The sequence below is a fragment of the Eublepharis macularius genome, chromosome 3, assembly GCF_028583425.1.
Source record: "Eublepharis macularius isolate TG4126 chromosome 3, MPM_Emac_v1.0, whole genome shotgun sequence".
Classification (NCBI taxonomy): Eukaryota; Metazoa; Chordata; class Lepidosauria; order Squamata; family Eublepharidae; genus Eublepharis; species Eublepharis macularius.
In genome coordinates this window covers 111673531-111690172 of record NC_072792.1, presented here as the reverse complement: position 1 = coordinate 111690172, position 16642 = coordinate 111673531, and the positions used below count along the sequence as shown (strand labels likewise).

The window sequence follows — 16642 nt, the reverse complement described above, 5'->3', positions numbered from 1 at the left end:
TGCAGTGGACAGTGTGAAATGAACAGGTGCAATGCCGAAGCCACTGCAATCGGGGCGAATGCTCATAAATGGCGGTTTAAACCGTAAGTGCGAAAAGGGTCAAAGTGTGTATTACATTCCACCCTTTCCCCAGCAATGTTGGTTCTTGTGGCCAAACTATCCAAAATGAAGATGTTTTGTCTTTTAACTTTAAAGGGCCAAGAATGGTACAGATTGTGAGGGAGGGGGTGTTATTAGCACAACCATATGGGGCAGAAGAATTAAAGCCCTCTTCCTTTCCCATATGGCCCCAATCTGAATCAGGGTGGAGCACAGCTATAATTTAGTATTTAAATTGATACAGAGATCTTTGATCTCCCTTTTGTTCAGTTTTACCCTCACTCATTTGGTAGTGCCTTACAACATGAACTGGAGCAGGGAATCTTAACTATAATTGTGTATATACTGCTCCCAATAAATACGACCTTACCTCCACGCAGCTTGCTGCTCGGAGGGGGTCGTGCATTGCTTCCTCGGAAGGAGGAAGAGCAGAGCAGATTCCTGGGCATCCAGGTCTCTGCTGGGTGGGTGGAGCCAGCAGCCTTTCTGGGTGGCTCCGCTCACCCACCTTCAGTGGGTTTCAACGCTTGAGAAGGACAGACATGTCTCTGGTGCACCCGAGCATTGAGGCAGCAGTGAGGGCTTGAGGCTCAGGCCTGCGGCGGCGGCGCTTAGCAGTGGGGCTTCCCAGAGGCTCATGCTCGCGGCGGGCGCAGTTTGCGGCGGCAGCGGCTCGGAGGCGGCGGCAGCACCTCTACCGCAGAGGGAGTGCTCCTCGGCGGCGGGGCTGCTCGGCTGTGCTCTTCATGCAGGCTTGGGCCGGCTTCGGCGGCGCTCAGCAGTGGGGACTCGCTGGAGACTTGGGCTTGTGGCGGCAGCGGCCTGTGGTGGCGGCAGCTCGATGGCGGCGGCGGCGCTTCTGCTGCGGAGAGTGGCTCATTATCTGCAGAGCCGCTCGACTGCGCTCTCCCTGGGTGGCATGAGTTGTTGGGCCCCGGGGGGGTTGGCAGAGTATAGGCAGGCGGCGACAGTTATTCACCCCCCCCACATGCCTAGCCAGGGAACGGGTGGCTTAGGTTGCGCCCCCTGCTTCTTAAAGGGGGGCAGATTAAAAACCCCCTTTAGCCTCCTCTGGTATCAGTGGGAGCTGTTTTGCCCACTTTAGGCCTTTGTGCTTGGCCCTAGGGGCAGGTATTGCGCACCAAAGTAGCGGCCGCCATTTTGGAGCTTCATTGACGGCCATTTTAGGTGTGTTATTGGCGGCCATTTTGGGGGTTAATTGGTCCCATTTGGGAGCACAGACCTGTGGGCTTCAGTGGCCTTTTTGGCCCGGTGTAATTTTCACTGGTACACCCGGTGGGTTCATTGCCCCCCCTTATTGTTAAGTAAGTGAGTAAGTGGGCTGTTAACTGCATCATGGCACCTAAAAAGGGTGGTGGCCCAGGCAAGGGCAAGCAGCCTGCTAAGCAGGCCCCAGCCAAGCAGCCTGCACCAATGGTTTCCTCTTCTGAGGAAGAGGAAAATCTACACCAGTAGATTTTTGTGAAGTGGCTGTTGTTAAACATGATCAAGTAGCTGGCCTGGGTGGGTTATACAAGTCAGGTGGTAGCAAGTCTCCTGACAGTTGCTGCCAGGCCTCGATCTGATGAATCTTTCCTCAAGGCCTTGCTCCTTTTACTGACAGAACCCAAGGCATCAATTGGCAGTGCTACAGGCACTGCTTCTGTTATGGGTAGTGGTAAACCTCCTACTGTGTGTGCATGTGTATGCACGCACTTGGAAACATTTCATATTTTGCTCTTTTTTATCAGGCTTGTAGAAAGATCTGTCTTTTTTCATAGGTTCAGTATCTGGATTTAAGTTTCCACAGATTTAGCCATGTTGGGAATCAGATATATTGACAAGCTTGGGGCCTGCAAGAACTTGCAGGGGCATCTCATTTCCCCCTCCTCACTATTTCTTCTTTCCTTTCCCTGAAAGCCATCATATCCTCACCCTCTTTCCTGCTTCTTTTACTCCTTTATACCTACAAACCAACCCCCTTAGCTTCAGCTTTCCCTCCGTTCTCCTAGCAGACTCTCCTTGGGAAAAGTCCAGTCACACTGCTGGGCCGGGCACAGTTGCATAGAGAGGAACCTGCAGGGTTCACTTCACTTTCCACTGTATCGCCCTCCCCACACTATATCCTCCTCCTGGCAGTCTTTCACAACAGTAGCAAGCAGCTAGACCTGGCTGAGTCATTCAACTTGGATGGCAGCCAGTTGCTGTTTCAGATTTTTCTGCAAATCTGGTTTTTTTTCCAGGTTTATAGAATGATCCATATTGTCGGTTCATGGCTCCAATATCTGGATATAAGTATCCACAGATATTGCCATGCTGAGAATTTGATATATTGATATAATAGACTAATTATTGGAAAACCCACATATTAATGAATCTAGGTGGGGAGGGCTATGGAGGATTAATGGCAATCCCATTATAAAATATGTTTGGGGAAATCATCAGAAAACAGTACATTTCTATATCTGAATGTTTTGGATTTCCTGCATCTGTTAAGTAGAAGAAATACTACCCAACCACCCATACGAAATAATGAATCATTTACTGTACAGCCACTGAAGGTGTCTGACAGCATCAGAATCAAGAATAGAGTTTGAATGATTATGGTGCATTTTCATTAGTGCTGATAAAAGCTTATTTCCCAGAAACTCAACATGCATCTAATATGTAAATCATAATGAGCCTGTTGTTCTTCCATAGTTAACATTTTCACTGAATGCAACGTTATAGCATTTAATTCCAGAGGACCCAGATTGCTGAGTTTAAGGTGTTAAAAGTTGTCTGGATAGCAAACATATATAGTCTGGATTTATTTATTTAAAATATTTCTTTGCCTTTTCCCCACCTAACTCAGGGTCCCAAGGCAACAAATGACATTGAGTAAACCAGAGAAGGGCAGACTCTGTGTTTTGGCATTCTACTTAATTTGTGCCTAGGGAACCACCAATCCCAAAATAGTACCTAGATGGATAGAGTGAATCACAAAATGGCAGATTGGTGGGTACAGCCAATTTTTTGGCAGGTGAGGAAACTCCCCTCTGTTGTTTTCCCAAAACAGACCAGAATCACCCAAATTATAGTTTGCCTTGCAGGGGGAAAACAAAGTTCTTTGTTTTCCCTGAAAGAGGAAAATAGCAGCTTTTATGCATGGATAATCAGTCAACAGCACCCTTCTTTCCAGTCTAAAGCAAGGGCATGTCTGTGAACACATGTAGGAGGAGGAGAGGAAGACAGGAGAAGGTGCTGGTGCTGTCGTTGTCCCATCCAGAGCAAAAGGATGCATACATGTACTCCTCTTGCTTGAAAGACAAAGAGGAGAGATGCTGCTTTGATAGCTTTAAAGGGAAGGATAAGAAACTTATTAGTCCTGACTAGAGATGGGAACGAACTGGAAAAAAATTAAACCATGTGGTTCATGGTTCATCAAAATTTCATGAACCATGAACTTCCACAAACCTGCCTCTGGTTCACGAACCAGTTTGTTTGGTTTGTGAAAATGTCACATCCAGGTCAGAAAATCATAACTTCCGTGTCAGCAGAAGTTCACTTCCGGGTCAGTAGAAGGTCTGCAGGAAGTCCACCCCCTGTTGCCTAGGAAACTGATTGATTGGCACCAGGCTGTCTGCAGTGACAAACCAAAAAATGAAGCAAATGAACCAGCCTAAAGTTTGTGGCAGTTAATCAGAAATGAGTTCTGATGAACTGTTGGTTCGCAAACCACAAACCAGCCTGGTTCGTGCTTAATTTTGGTTCGTATTTCAGTTCGCACCCATCCCTAGTCCTGACCTGGATGATCCACTAGCCTGATTTCATTCAATCTCAGAAACTAAGCAGTTTTTAGATGGGAGACCACCAAGAAAAAACAAGGTTGCCACACAGGCAGGCAACAGCAAACCACCTTGGAATGTCTCTTATACTGACAATTAGTCACTCACTGCAATTGTGCACACACGCACACACGCACACACACACAAGACAGTAACTACTATAGCACTGGAGGAGTGGCAGAAAGCTACATTTCTTTGCTTGAAGAATGACTGGTCACTTCTGATGCTACTTTAGCTTATGGCTGTGTATTAAAGGGAAGATAAGCCTAACAAGTTACTTAAACTACAATTTGTGAAGACAGAACAGGTACATAGCATTTACATGCAGAATTAAGTAAATAATTAAAGTTACCCATATACGCAGTGTGCAGCTGAGACCAGCCATTCATTGCTGACAAGTGAGGCTCCACAAACTGGTCTGGAATTAAAATGTAATGATACCACCCAAGGCCAAGCACCTTCTTGAGTATTGGTACCACCAACAATCTTCATACCACTTTTCTGAATAATCAGTCTTTTCCCACATGCTATGGGTGAAAAGAAAAAAAAATACCAAATTCAAAACACATCATTTTGTAAGAAAGGCACAGGATCTAGAGCTAGGTTATGATGACCTTCCAAAAATAAGAGAAATTAGGTATTTGAGTTTCATATCAAACCTACAAATAAATAATACATGGAGCTTTTCTTCCTTTTATGTTATTATGACAATTATTATCATCTTTCAAGTCACATGTATATCTAAAATAGATTGGTACAAGTAATTTAAAATCCATTAATTTAATTTAAAAAAACTTATATACTGCCTTGTAATGTCTCAGGCTCAATATCGCTAAAATTCTTCTGTAGTTAATTATGATTTCAAGAGTACCCTTTTTGAGTTTATCATCTATATAGACAGCAAAGAAAGACATATTTGGCAACTGCCTTACAACAGTGGAGCTTTGTTCTCCTAGAGGTTCCATGAATCATGAGACTGAGCATCCCTCCGAACCATGCAAACAATGTTTTATGTGGGCTGCCTTCTGGACTCAGACCTAGGAATAAGACTTCTAGCTTTCGTTTTATCTATTTTATTCACATTTAACATGAAAAATATAGCAGTATATTGTGTGAGCAGAGAAAAATACAGTGTTGGCCTGTCCGAGCTGAACTTTACACATTTTTCCTTTTGCATATACTTACGTTTTTCATTACATTGCAGGTGAATCACCAAATTATCAAGACACTGTTTCCTAGAATGACAACAGTAATTGCATTTCAGGTGTTTGCAGGTCATTTAAGATTGTAAGACAGTTTATTCAAAACAGGGCTTTCCTAAACTTTGTTTTAATACTTGTTGTGAAGGGCTACCTATATATCCCTTTGGCAGACTGGCAAGGTTATTGGGGTCTTATATGCTGGCACCTGGAAAAATAGCTAAACCACTGATCTCTTTGTTGTTTTGTCTCTCACTGGCAGATTTGCTGATGCTACATGTTTGGAAAGTTTGCTAAACATTGTCACCTAAAATGTAATATACCTATAATATACAAGACTACACAATGAAAACATGAAAAGGAGATCAACACAAAGAGATGATGGGATTGAGACAATTAAAGAAAACATCAATCTGACTTTTGTTCCACTTTAGCATCTTGAAAGAAGGTTCTACTTTTTTGACAAGTTAAGTATGGTCTGAAATGCAATAGCTTGGATGAGCCTCCTCAGCTCCTCATCCGTTGCCAAGGTGGCATAAAGTGCTTTTTGAATCTTGTTCTGAATGGGAGTTCCTAGCATTAGATCACAAGAGCAATGTGCTCTGTGGTGGCAAACTGCTTGCAAAACATGGAAAAAATTACTGTACAAACAGAAGACAGGCATAGAATCCAAGCCTATTCAGCTTGCCAGCAGCAGCATAGCTGCTTAAGCTGGGAGCCGTCGTTTGCAGCCCTGCCCGGAGGAAAGGAGACAGGTTCCTTTCCTGGGCATCCTTTTGCAGGAGGCTCTGCTTTCCCCGACTTCAGTGGCTTCGTGTGCTCGGACGAAGCAGGAGTGTTTTTTCCCTCCTCTTCTTTCCAAGTGGCGAAGTGCAGGCTGCATCGGGGCCAGGCTCCACAGCAACAGCATGGTCAACTGCTGAGCGCTCAGAGGGACTTTTCCCAGAGGCGGCAGCATTGTGGTGGCAGTGGCGGCGGCGTTTTTCAGCGGGAGCTTGTCCACTGCTATTGCTGCTGGCTTTCAGCCCTGTGGCTGTAGCAGGCCGGTTTGCCAGCTGCAGGTGCTCCCGTGGCACGGAATGGGGGTCATCAATTTTGTTAAGGCTCCTGCCTGGTTTCCCTCCCTTGCAGTCCCACCCTTTTTTACACTGGGTCTTTGGGGGTTTGTGGGGCTTGTACTGCAGCCTGGGGTGGCCTGGGGCTGGGGGGTAGAGTATCCTTCTCCCCCCTGCTGCTGAATATACTCATACTTTAGGGTAGGACTGGTGTCCCTGGTAACCTATAAGTGCATTGTTTGGGGGCCTGGTGGCTATTTTGGTTGTTAACCCTCAAATGGGTGGGTGTTTAGGAGACAGCTACCTTGCTTGTGCTTGGTGGCCATTGTGTGGTTGCCTGCAGCTTCAGCCATTTTGTGCAGTGCCTTTGGGTCTTCTCCAGGGCTGTGCTCAGCGCCATCTAGTGGTGGCTGATTGCTACTGTTCCTTTGGCAATTTGTCTGTTTTTGCTGGGCATGGTGCTACCTAGCAGGGTTGGTGTTAATTTTGGTTAAGTGGTTAGGCTGTGAACCAGTCCCACGCATCAACTGACATTAGCATTTGCTACATTGGAGCCTGCTAGGGGTCATGCTGCCCAAAAAAGGGGGTGGCCCATCTAAGGGGAAGCAGCCTGTTAAGAGGCCTACGCCTAGGAAGCCTCCACCAGCCATTTCTTCCTCGGATGAGGATGACAGTGGTCCAAGCAGGCAGGAGCTTCTGGATCATATTGCAGCACTCAAGAAGGCTAGGAGTGGTGCAGCACCAGTTGTGGCACCCGTTTGAGTGCACTGAGCTCCCAAAAAAGTCTCTAGAGCAGAATTCTACAAAGATTTTTTCTCTCGTCTTTCTGCTCTTGAGGGAACATCGAGAGGTGGCGGGTGACAGAGGTGGTGGCTAGGAATCCCTGATATCAATTGATGGTGTGATGGAAGTCGAGCAAGAGTGGCCGGCGGACAGCGGGCAAGTTGCCATAGAAGTGGAACTGCCAGTATCTGAGGGTAAATTTCCTCTGCCTCAGCAGGCCAGTAACTGGCCATGGGGCCATTGAGGACAACCTGCTACCACAGGTGATCCAATTTCTTTGTCTTCATATTCATCTCCCATGCAGGGTTGGCCCGCAGCGGGATTGCCAGTTTGGCCTGGTTATGCCAGTGGGTCCTTGAGCCAGCAACAGGTGCAAGTTTTACCAGCTACAGGGGGTGCCAGCAGTGGGGATAGCCAGGCCTACCCTCTTTCCACGGTTGGGTGGCCTTATGGTTATGGCCCTCAGCTGGATCCAGTCCCTTATGGATCCCCTGGGTATGGCATGGTTCCGTATAGGGCATTGCCCCTGGGGACACGGTGTTGCCTTTGGGTGATCACCTAGCACAGGCTACCCAGGACAAGATTATAAAAGGTGAGTATGTCGATGTCTTTACCCTTCTTTTCAGGGAGCTGGAGAAGAAGGATAAAGATGATCTAGATGATAGGGATAAGGAGAAGATTCGCCGTAGTTGGATTGACAGGATGTGGTCACATTGGTTGTCTGGGTTCCTGGTCTATGAGGATCTATTGGCTAGGGCACAGCCCTGGAGGGCTCTCCCTCTTTTCCAGTACATGAACATCATCTATAGGAGCTACACCGATTTTGAGGGGGTGGCTTGGCTGCGGTATGATGAGGAGTTTCGCATGCATGCTGCCTTGAATCTGAGCCTCCCTTGGGATCAGATTCTCATGCAACTGTGGGGACAGGTTATGGCCCCTGCAAAATCTAACTTGAGAGACAGAACAGACAGTGGTCATCTGATATTCAGGCTGTCTCACAGGTCAGGTTCCCACACCTCTGCGGGGCAGCAGGTTCAATTCTGGCTGCTCTGTTGGGACTTTATGTCCAAAGGGGTTTGCAACAGAAAAGCATATAAGTATAGGCTTGTGCTGGAGCCCACCCATATGCAGCTTGCCCCAAAGGAAAGCAAGGTGGAAGACACTTTGTGGGTGGAGGCAGCCAGCAAGGGTCTGGTAAAGGGGCCCAGTCCAGTAAAGCTGAGGGTATTTGAGCATTTGCTTCAAGCTTACCCTTGGCACCTGGACACAGATTATTTACTTAATGGTTTCAAGTTGGGGTGTAGGTGTCAGGGCTTGTCGCTGCCGCCGCTGGGCGGGGCCCCAGCTGGGCTGGCCCTGGCATCAGAGGGGCACCAGGGATACTGCAGGACCCTGCTCTGTGGAAGGAGGGGCGGTATACATCACCCAAACTCCCTCTCAGTCCACTCGCTGGCCTACTCAACCTGGCCTGCTTACCCTCTGCATCCTCCTTCATCTCCTTCTCCCAGAACTCTCCTCCAAGCCTCCACTCTTGCACTGCTCTGCTCTCACTCCACACCATCACTCCTTACTCACACCCACCACCTCAGAGCTCTTCCTAGCCACCTTATATAGGGTTTCCTTTCCCCGCCCGCCCTCCTTCTAGGCTTGTCCCCTCTCCTGACTTGGCCCAGCTGTGCCTTCCCTCAGGTGTTTCCCTCCTACCACTAATCCCTTCTTGGCTTCCTTGCCTTGCTGGCAGGGTGGGGTTGAATGTGAGCCATCCCCAGCTGAGGTCTCCTTGGCCTTGCTCACGAGGAGCTGCCCCAGCTGGCTTCTGTGCTGCTGAGCATGCCTGGCCTTGCTTGCGAGGAGCTGCCCTGTCCAGCTTCTGGGCTGCCTGCTCATTGATGCTGGGCAGGGCTACCCATCTCCTCCCCCAGAATGCCTGTGGCATCCCCACCTGGAGGGGCTTGGCTCCTAGCACCTCCTGAGCCAGGCTGCTGTCCTCTAGCCAGGGTGTGGCTCTGGGCTGTAGTGGCTGCTTCTCGTCCTTGGCAGGTAAGGGCTCTGTCTGGGCTGTTGCTGGGTCCCTGTTCCCCCTGCCTTGGCCCTTTGCCTCTGTCCTGCTTAGCCCCCTCTCTTCCCCCTGGAGGGTGGGACTGGCTGGTCTCCCCCTGCTCCCCCCAGCCCTCTGAGGCTTGGGCCTTTCGCCTCTTCCCCCCGGAGTGTGCAGTTTCTGGACCTGGTTGCTGGCTGGGGTGGTAGGGCCACTGCCTCCCGGTTGTCTCCCACTGCTCCCTCCTACCAAGTCTGGGGGCTGGGACCCAGACCCCGGACAGTAGGATCCCTTTTCAGGGTTCCCAGCAAAAAAAATTCAAAGGAATGTGCTGAGGTCAGGGTCTTGTGGCCATTTGATGCCCCTCCTGTCCCTTCCTTGAGGGTTTCTCCTCTGGGGGTGGTGCCAAAAAAGGCGCCTGGAGAATTTCGCTTTATCCACCACTTGTCTTTTCCCAAAGGGGGACCAGTGAATGACAGCATTCCCGATGAGCTCTGTTCAGTGCACTACACTTCTTTTGACCAAGCGGTCAGGGTTGTGCGCTGGTGTGGGGTGGGAGCTGAGATGGCAAAGTGCGATATTAAGTCTGCCTTTCGCCTTCTCCCTGTTCACCCAGAAGACTTTGACCTCCTCGATTTTTCATTTGAGGGCAAGTTTTATATGGACAGGGTCGTTCCGATGGGGTGTTCCATATCTTGTTCGGCATTTGAGCGCTTCAGTTCCTTTCTGGAATGGGAGTTGCGATGCCACTGTGTTTGCTCTGATACCGTGCATTATTTAAATGACTTTAGGATAGCAGGGCCAGCTGGCACTGGGCAGTATGCCAGGCTAATAGCTGGGTTCATGGAACTGGCTGAGGAACTGGAAGTTCCTTTAGCTCATGAAAAAACTGAGGGACCGTCTGTTGTCCTAACGTTTCTGGGTATAAAATTAGACACAGTCCAACAGACTTTGAGGTTGCCCTTTGAGAAAGTGGTAGATCTCAGGGCACGGTTGGATGACTGTTTGGGTAGAGACAAGGTAACTCTTCTAGAGTTGCAGCAATTATTTGGCCATTTAAATTTTGCCTGTAAGGTGATTGCTCTGGGGAGAGCTTTCCTCAGGTGGCTGTGCGATGCTATGGGGACCTTGCGGTTGCCCCATCATCGGTTACGAATGAATAAAGGTATGCGGGAAGACTTACTGGTTTGGTAGGAATCCTTAGATTCCTTTAATAGGATGTCTTTTTGGAGGGATGATTTGCTCTTAGAAGACAAGCTCCAAGTCACCTCTGACACCTCTGGGTCCACGAGCTTTGGAGTATTTTTTCGGGGCCATTGGTGTGCCGACCGATGGCCAGCAGACTGGGTAGCTCAGGCATTGTCCAAAGACCTTACGTTTTTGGAGTTCTTTCCCTTGTTAATGGCAGTTTGGCTTTGGGGACTGCAGTTAGCTAACCAAACAGTCCACTTTTGGTGTGACAACTTGGCAGTTGTGCACGTGGTCAACACTTTGGCTTCTAAATCCCCCAGGGTAATGAGGCTTGTAAGGGCCTTCACCTTGAAATGTTTACAATTAAACATTTTATTTAGGGCCAGACACATTCCAGGACTTAATAATGGCATGGCAGACACTTTGTCTCACCAACAGAGGGAATGATTCTGGCAGCTTGCCTCTTGGGCCGACAGGCAACCAGCAAGGATGCCCTAAGAACTTTGGCATCTTGGACAGCGGAAGCAAACAGAGCGATCCAATTGTCCATTGCCCCCAGCACGCGCAGAGCCTACGACCATGCGGTAGGGCAGTTCTATGACTTTAGGGCAATGACCAGGCTCAAGCAGTTTTGGCCCATCCCGCCTGAACACCTGATGCACTTTTGTGCCATGCAGCGTGGGAGGGGTCTTTCTGTAAAGTCCATTCGGGGACAGCTGGCTGCTTTAGCCTTTGAAAGTAAGGCACGAGGCTTACCTGAATTCATGGGAGTTTTCAGGATTTGTAAAATGTTAGAGGGCGGGTCTAGGGAAGTTAGGACACCTGGGGACTCCAGGCAGCCTATCTCCCCATCAGTCTTGAAGGGGTTGGGAGCTGTCTGGGGGGAGGTGTGCTTCTCTGTGTATGAAGGGAAGCTCTTTCGTGCTGCTTCCTTAACAGCATTCTTTGGGGACCTGCGGGTCAGTGAGTTGGTGTCCCTATCTCGTACGGACACTTCTGGCCAGGACTTGTCAGCCCAAGATATTAAATTTGTTGGGGATAAGGTCTCCATTTGTATTCGGCAGCCCAAGACGGACCAGTGGCAGTGGGGTAGTACTTTTCTTTTAGGCCCCTGTGGGGAGCAGGAGCTTTGCCCTCAGGCAGTATGTGGAACTTTGTGGGGAAGGCCAGGGTGTCTTGTTCCACCATGAAGATGAGACCCCCTTAACTAAGTATCAGTTTTGGGTGGTGACTGAGAGTGCTCTTAAGAGAATTGGTTTGTCGGGGGTCAGATTTGGCACCCATTCTTTTAGGATTGGGGCTGCCTCTACAGCAGCAGCTATGGGGTACCCTCAACAGGCAATACAGCAAGTGAGCAGGTGGCGGTCAGGGGCTTTTTGGAGCTATATCCACCCCTTGCCTCAGTTTTAAACGGTCATACTAATTGCTCTTTCCTTAGGTGCCATGTTGGGCCAAGGGAAGAAGAGGATCCTGATTTGTGGCCACAGCATGGTGTTCTGGGCAGCCTGTCAAGCCAGGAGAATGCCGGTTGGATCCCAGCTAGGTTTGAGTGCTGTGGCCACTGTGGAGTGGCAGGGACGGCATGGCCTTAGGTGGCTGGGCCTACTGCCACTCTTGTTTCAGGGAAGGAAGAGTCCTCCCCCACATATTGCAGTCATCCATCTCGGTGGTAATGACGTGGGGCTAATGCAGGGTAAGGCCCTGTCAATGCAGGTAGCTGAAGACCTCTGGGTTATAAGCAGCCGATGGCCAGGCATGCTTATATATTGGTCAGAGATGCTACAAAGATGGATTTGGCAGGAAGCCTTAGATCCTAGGGCAATTGAAGGGTCCCGGCATAAGGCTAATCATGTCATTAAGAAGTCCTTGGGGGATGGCTTGGGCGTTTATTTACCACATCCTAGAATTAGGGCTGAATTTGCCCACCTCTACTGAGGCAACGGTGTACACCTGTCACCTGAGGGCAATGACATATTTCTGGATGACCTATGGCAAGGGCTTCGGTTGGCTTTAAGCCATATGTGGGGCATGAGGGTGTAAGAAGAGGCTTGACCCTTGCAGTGGCAGGAGACTTTTGGGAATAGGGTGCGGGCCGGTAAGCACCCAGTGGTGCTTCCCCATGGATGGGGAACAGGGTCTGCCATCAGTGTGGTATGCTTGTGGCGGCTACCATAGCACAGGCAGATGCCTGCTGGGATCCCCAGGGACAAGACCTTCCCTCACGCTGTATGGCTGGGGTGTTAGGTACTTGATGGGGGGATCCATGGCCTGGCTGGCTGGGTTGCAGCCATTCTAGAGATGGACTACACCCAGGGCTTTGGAGCTCGCCCAGGCAGGTCAAGGTGGAAGTCTGGGGTTGACCCTGTGGCTTGATCTATACTGCTTAGTTAGCCCTTGCCATGGTTTATGTTTCATGGTCATGTTAATAAATGGCCCTTTAGTTCCAAACCTGTGTCTGTCTCTTCATTCTGGCTGGGGTTGCAATATATTTAGGAAATGCTTATGTAACATATCTTTTACCCTGAATTTTGAGCTTTTGTGTGTCACAGAAGAAGAAGTGAGCTGTGAGTCACAAAATTTCATACCCTACCACAAATTTTGTTAGTCTTATAGGTGTTGATGAGCTAAATATTACTTAAACCAACCTTGAGGGGAAAAAATCAGCACTTCACTTCCCTAATAAAATTTTCTTTGGGGAAGATAAGAATTTGCATTCCAGAATGCTCAACAGAAAATTAAACTGCTTTCTTACATGTTTACACAGTCTCTTGCCACTAGAGATCAGTATGACCAAAGATGTTTTTTAAAAAAATTAGCATGGTAGTGAGAAAAAAATAATTTTGAGTTATTTAGCTCTGTTCTGTCAAACTTATCTCAGCCTGACTCAGCAGCTTTAGAAATATTTGACAAAATAAAAAGAAGACAGATTCCAGAACAGCAGAAGACATGTATCAAAATTACTCAAGCATTTCTATGATTCAGCAGCTTGAAGAATATTTTCTTTGCCTGTAATGCTCCTGAACCTTTGAGGCTGTTCTTGTGCCAAAAGTGGACAGAAAGCTACTATATAATTACACAAAAGAAATCAAAATGATTTCTTTACAATTTATCATACTTTATTAATTTATAGGATTAGTCAGGGCTTTTTTTCTGGAAAAAGAGATGCTGGAACTCAGTGGGTTGCCCTCGGAGAAAATAGTCACATGGCTGGTGGCCCCGCCCCCTGATCTCCAGACAGAGGGGAGTTTAGATTGCCCTCCGCGCTGTGGCACAGAGGGCAATCTAAATTCCCCTCTGTCTGGAGATCAGGGGGTGGGGCCACTAGCCATGTGACCATTTTCAAGCGGTTCCGGAACTCCATTCCACCGCATTCCAGCTGAAAAAAAACCCTGGAATTAGTAATAGCATTTTCATAATCCGCACTAAAGATAATTGTTACTAAAAAGGATAATGAGAATTACAGTACTGAAATCTCATTAAAAATTGTGCTGTCATATCAGTGAAAAATTCTGCTGGGTCTATCTAGTATACACATACATGTTTCTACATAATTAGAGCCATGTACATATTTAAGAATGACCCAAGAGTACTTTGCGACAGGAGAAAAGTCAATCTGTACCACTATATACAACATCTCTGATGTTTTATGTGTTGTTTTAAGAGTCCCATGGTGCAGAGTGGTAAGCTGCAGTACTACAGCCCAACCTCTGCTCATGACCTAAGTTCAATCCTGGCGGAAGTTGGGTTCAGGTTCAGGCTCAAGGTTGACTCAGCCTTCCATCCGTCCGAGGTTAGTAAAATGAGTACCCAGGTTCCTGGGGGTAAAGTGTAAATGATTGGGGAAGGCAATGGCAACCCCCCCCCCCCCCGTAAAAAAGTCTGTCAAGAAAACATCATGATATGACGTCCCCCCATGGGTCAATAATGTCTCGGTGCTTGCAGAGGGGACTATCTTTACCTTTACCTTTCACTACTAAATGTTCATTTTTAATATGTAGAGCTCTGGATTTTATTTATTTATGAAATTTATATCTGCTTTTCCATCAGTGTGCTCAAGGCAGCTAACAAAAGCAAAGTTGCATAAAGAAATTACAAAATCAATAAAAATAGAAAATGCAGGTCTACAATTTCCTTTTGTTTTTGGCAATTGATTATGTGGAATGGAAGCAGCTGTAAAGTTAGCAAATAGCTGATAATCTTTGATGCATCCCTCCCTATAGACAGCCAATTCACAGCAATAGGATGGAAAAGAAAGGGTTTTTTTGGCTCTAGAATGATATCTGTTATTCTGGTTTTTGTTTGTATGATATTTATGGATCATTTCATAGTTAATATGAGAAAGTTTAACAGTCAAACTGAATTTAAAGCGAGCAATAAATATACATTAAGTGTAACTCATGAAATATGCTCTGATAACTTACGTTGGTGTTAGTATCCAGCTGTTGTTGATTGCCTTTGTAACGTTTACAAAAGGGCCATTTCCATCAAATAGTAAAGGAGATGATGTATTCATAGTTCTAAGAGGGAAAATAATGTCTGGAATAATTTTCAATTAAAAATAAACTAGAGAAACCAATTAATTTACACACATTATCTGGGCCTATGTAATTCTGAGAAGTGCTGTAGGCCTTGCACAATAAATGGTATCTATTGTTTATAAGATTTTTACCTAAGGTTATGGGTAGGATGGTAATAAACAGTCTATCGATGGATGTTTATTACAGTAATAATTATTAACCAATGAAAGAAAGAGGGGAAATGATACTTCATGGCACTTTTCCTTTGTAAAAGACTCTCTTTACTTAACATAAGTTGACCTTTTAAATATATCATTGAAGAATATGCCAATTAAAAGAAATAGGACCATCATGATAAGCATACTGCCTATTGTAAAGTTGGCTAAACCCAGTGTTCTATATTGCTTTAAAGCTCACAATTGCTTTAGAGCTTACAACTGAGCTCTACAAACAAGGAAATGAAAATTCACTAAACCACATTACTTACCCTAGTCCCAACCAGTGGCAGATACTGCTTGCTAATTGTTCAGTCGAATAGCCTGCACAAGCTGTATACCATTTATTTTCAACCTTGAATTGAACCAGCCCATTAATGCTGAGAGAACCATTAAGCAAGCGCACTATTGACAAAATAAATAGAAATGTTTGTTTTAAATGTTTATATCCTGCTTTTCTCCTGATCAATGGGACATAAAGCAGCTTACATCAATTAAGAAAAATTAAAACTTCAGCAGTAACAAATCATCACAGAGGTCTTGACCACTTCCAGATTTTTAGTCCAGTAGTCATAAAAATTAAAAATGGCACATGATGCACATAAAAACAAATTATGAAGCTTATCATATATGCTCTCCAAGACTGTGCAAATAAATTATTTGTACTCTTCCTCCCATACACTTGTTCAAATTATCTGAAGCCATTCTAGAACCAGGCATATTTTTATGACTACAGTTATCCATACAACAATATAAAAAGTTTCCAGTGCTCCATGATTGCTCCTGAACTGATTGGAATCTGCATAAAATCCTTCCCTCATAGAACTTCTCTAACACATACTTACCATACTACATAAGAGATATTTACCCCTTGTGTAGTACACACTGCCATCCTAATCAGAGTTTGACATTTTAAGTACATTGACTTCAATGTGTTAGAAAGATAGTTGATTAATTAATGTGAGGCTGTTACTGTTCTCCCTTCCTTCAAGGTAAAGGATGCCTGAAACCAACTCTGCCCTGTGACCAGTACTTTCTAAGGGCCAAATGTGATGGTGTCCTCATGTCTGCTATGGGGATGCAGTTGCCATTTTAAAGAGGCTTAAAAATGCTATGAGGGCCTGTTCCTGGTTGAACACACAGCACAGCCAGCCAAGGTGCTCTCATCACCCCTGCACTTTTTAAAGTGTTGAAATGGCTATCTCCTCACTGCTGTTTTAACACTTGAAAAGGTGTTGAGAGAGAACTCCTCAGCTCACTGTGTGTACTATGAACTCTATCAAGATCAAGCCCTCATGACATTTTTAAATCATTTTAAAAGAGGGCAAGTCTCGTAACCAGGGGGAGACTTGGGAGCAGGGACATGGTAGGGGGTGGCATCAGAGCAGGAGGACATCACTTCCAAGGACACCAGGAAGTGGCATTGTCACACTTGTGATGCAGCCAGGTTTTTTATTTTCCCTCCACCACCACTTGGCACATTGGTAAGCAAAAGTAGCTTTGGGTGCGGAATACCCTGCCTACACTGGGTGCTTGGCAGCCATACCATCTCATTTAGCTTGGCCCTAAATCTGCATGAAAGACTCTCCACACAAGATCAAACAAATGGTCTCAAGTCAAGATCACAACCTATAACAAGCTTTTTTCTCTCATCCTTAAAAAAATCTAGCCTGATAAGACAACTCTAAAGCTCATGTACTATTTTGTGTGGTTTTTAT

The 16642-nt window shown here is 46.4% G+C and overlaps 1 protein-coding gene across 1 annotated transcript in view; it reads right to left on the bottom strand.

Moving 5' to 3' along the window:
* Positions 1–16642, bottom strand: part of TMPRSS15 (transmembrane serine protease 15) — a 114730-nt gene that overhangs the window by 11202 nt on the left and 86886 nt on the right. The window contains exons 18-21 of the mRNA XM_054974419.1: positions 15197–15329; positions 14614–14709; positions 5112–5161; positions 4279–4453 (exon numbers count right to left, since the gene is read on the bottom strand). Of these exons, the coding sequence (XP_054830394.1) occupies positions 4279–4453; positions 5112–5161; positions 14614–14709; positions 15197–15329 (454 nt within the window). The remainder of the gene's footprint in view (positions 1–4278; positions 4454–5111; positions 5162–14613; positions 14710–15196; positions 15330–16642) is intronic.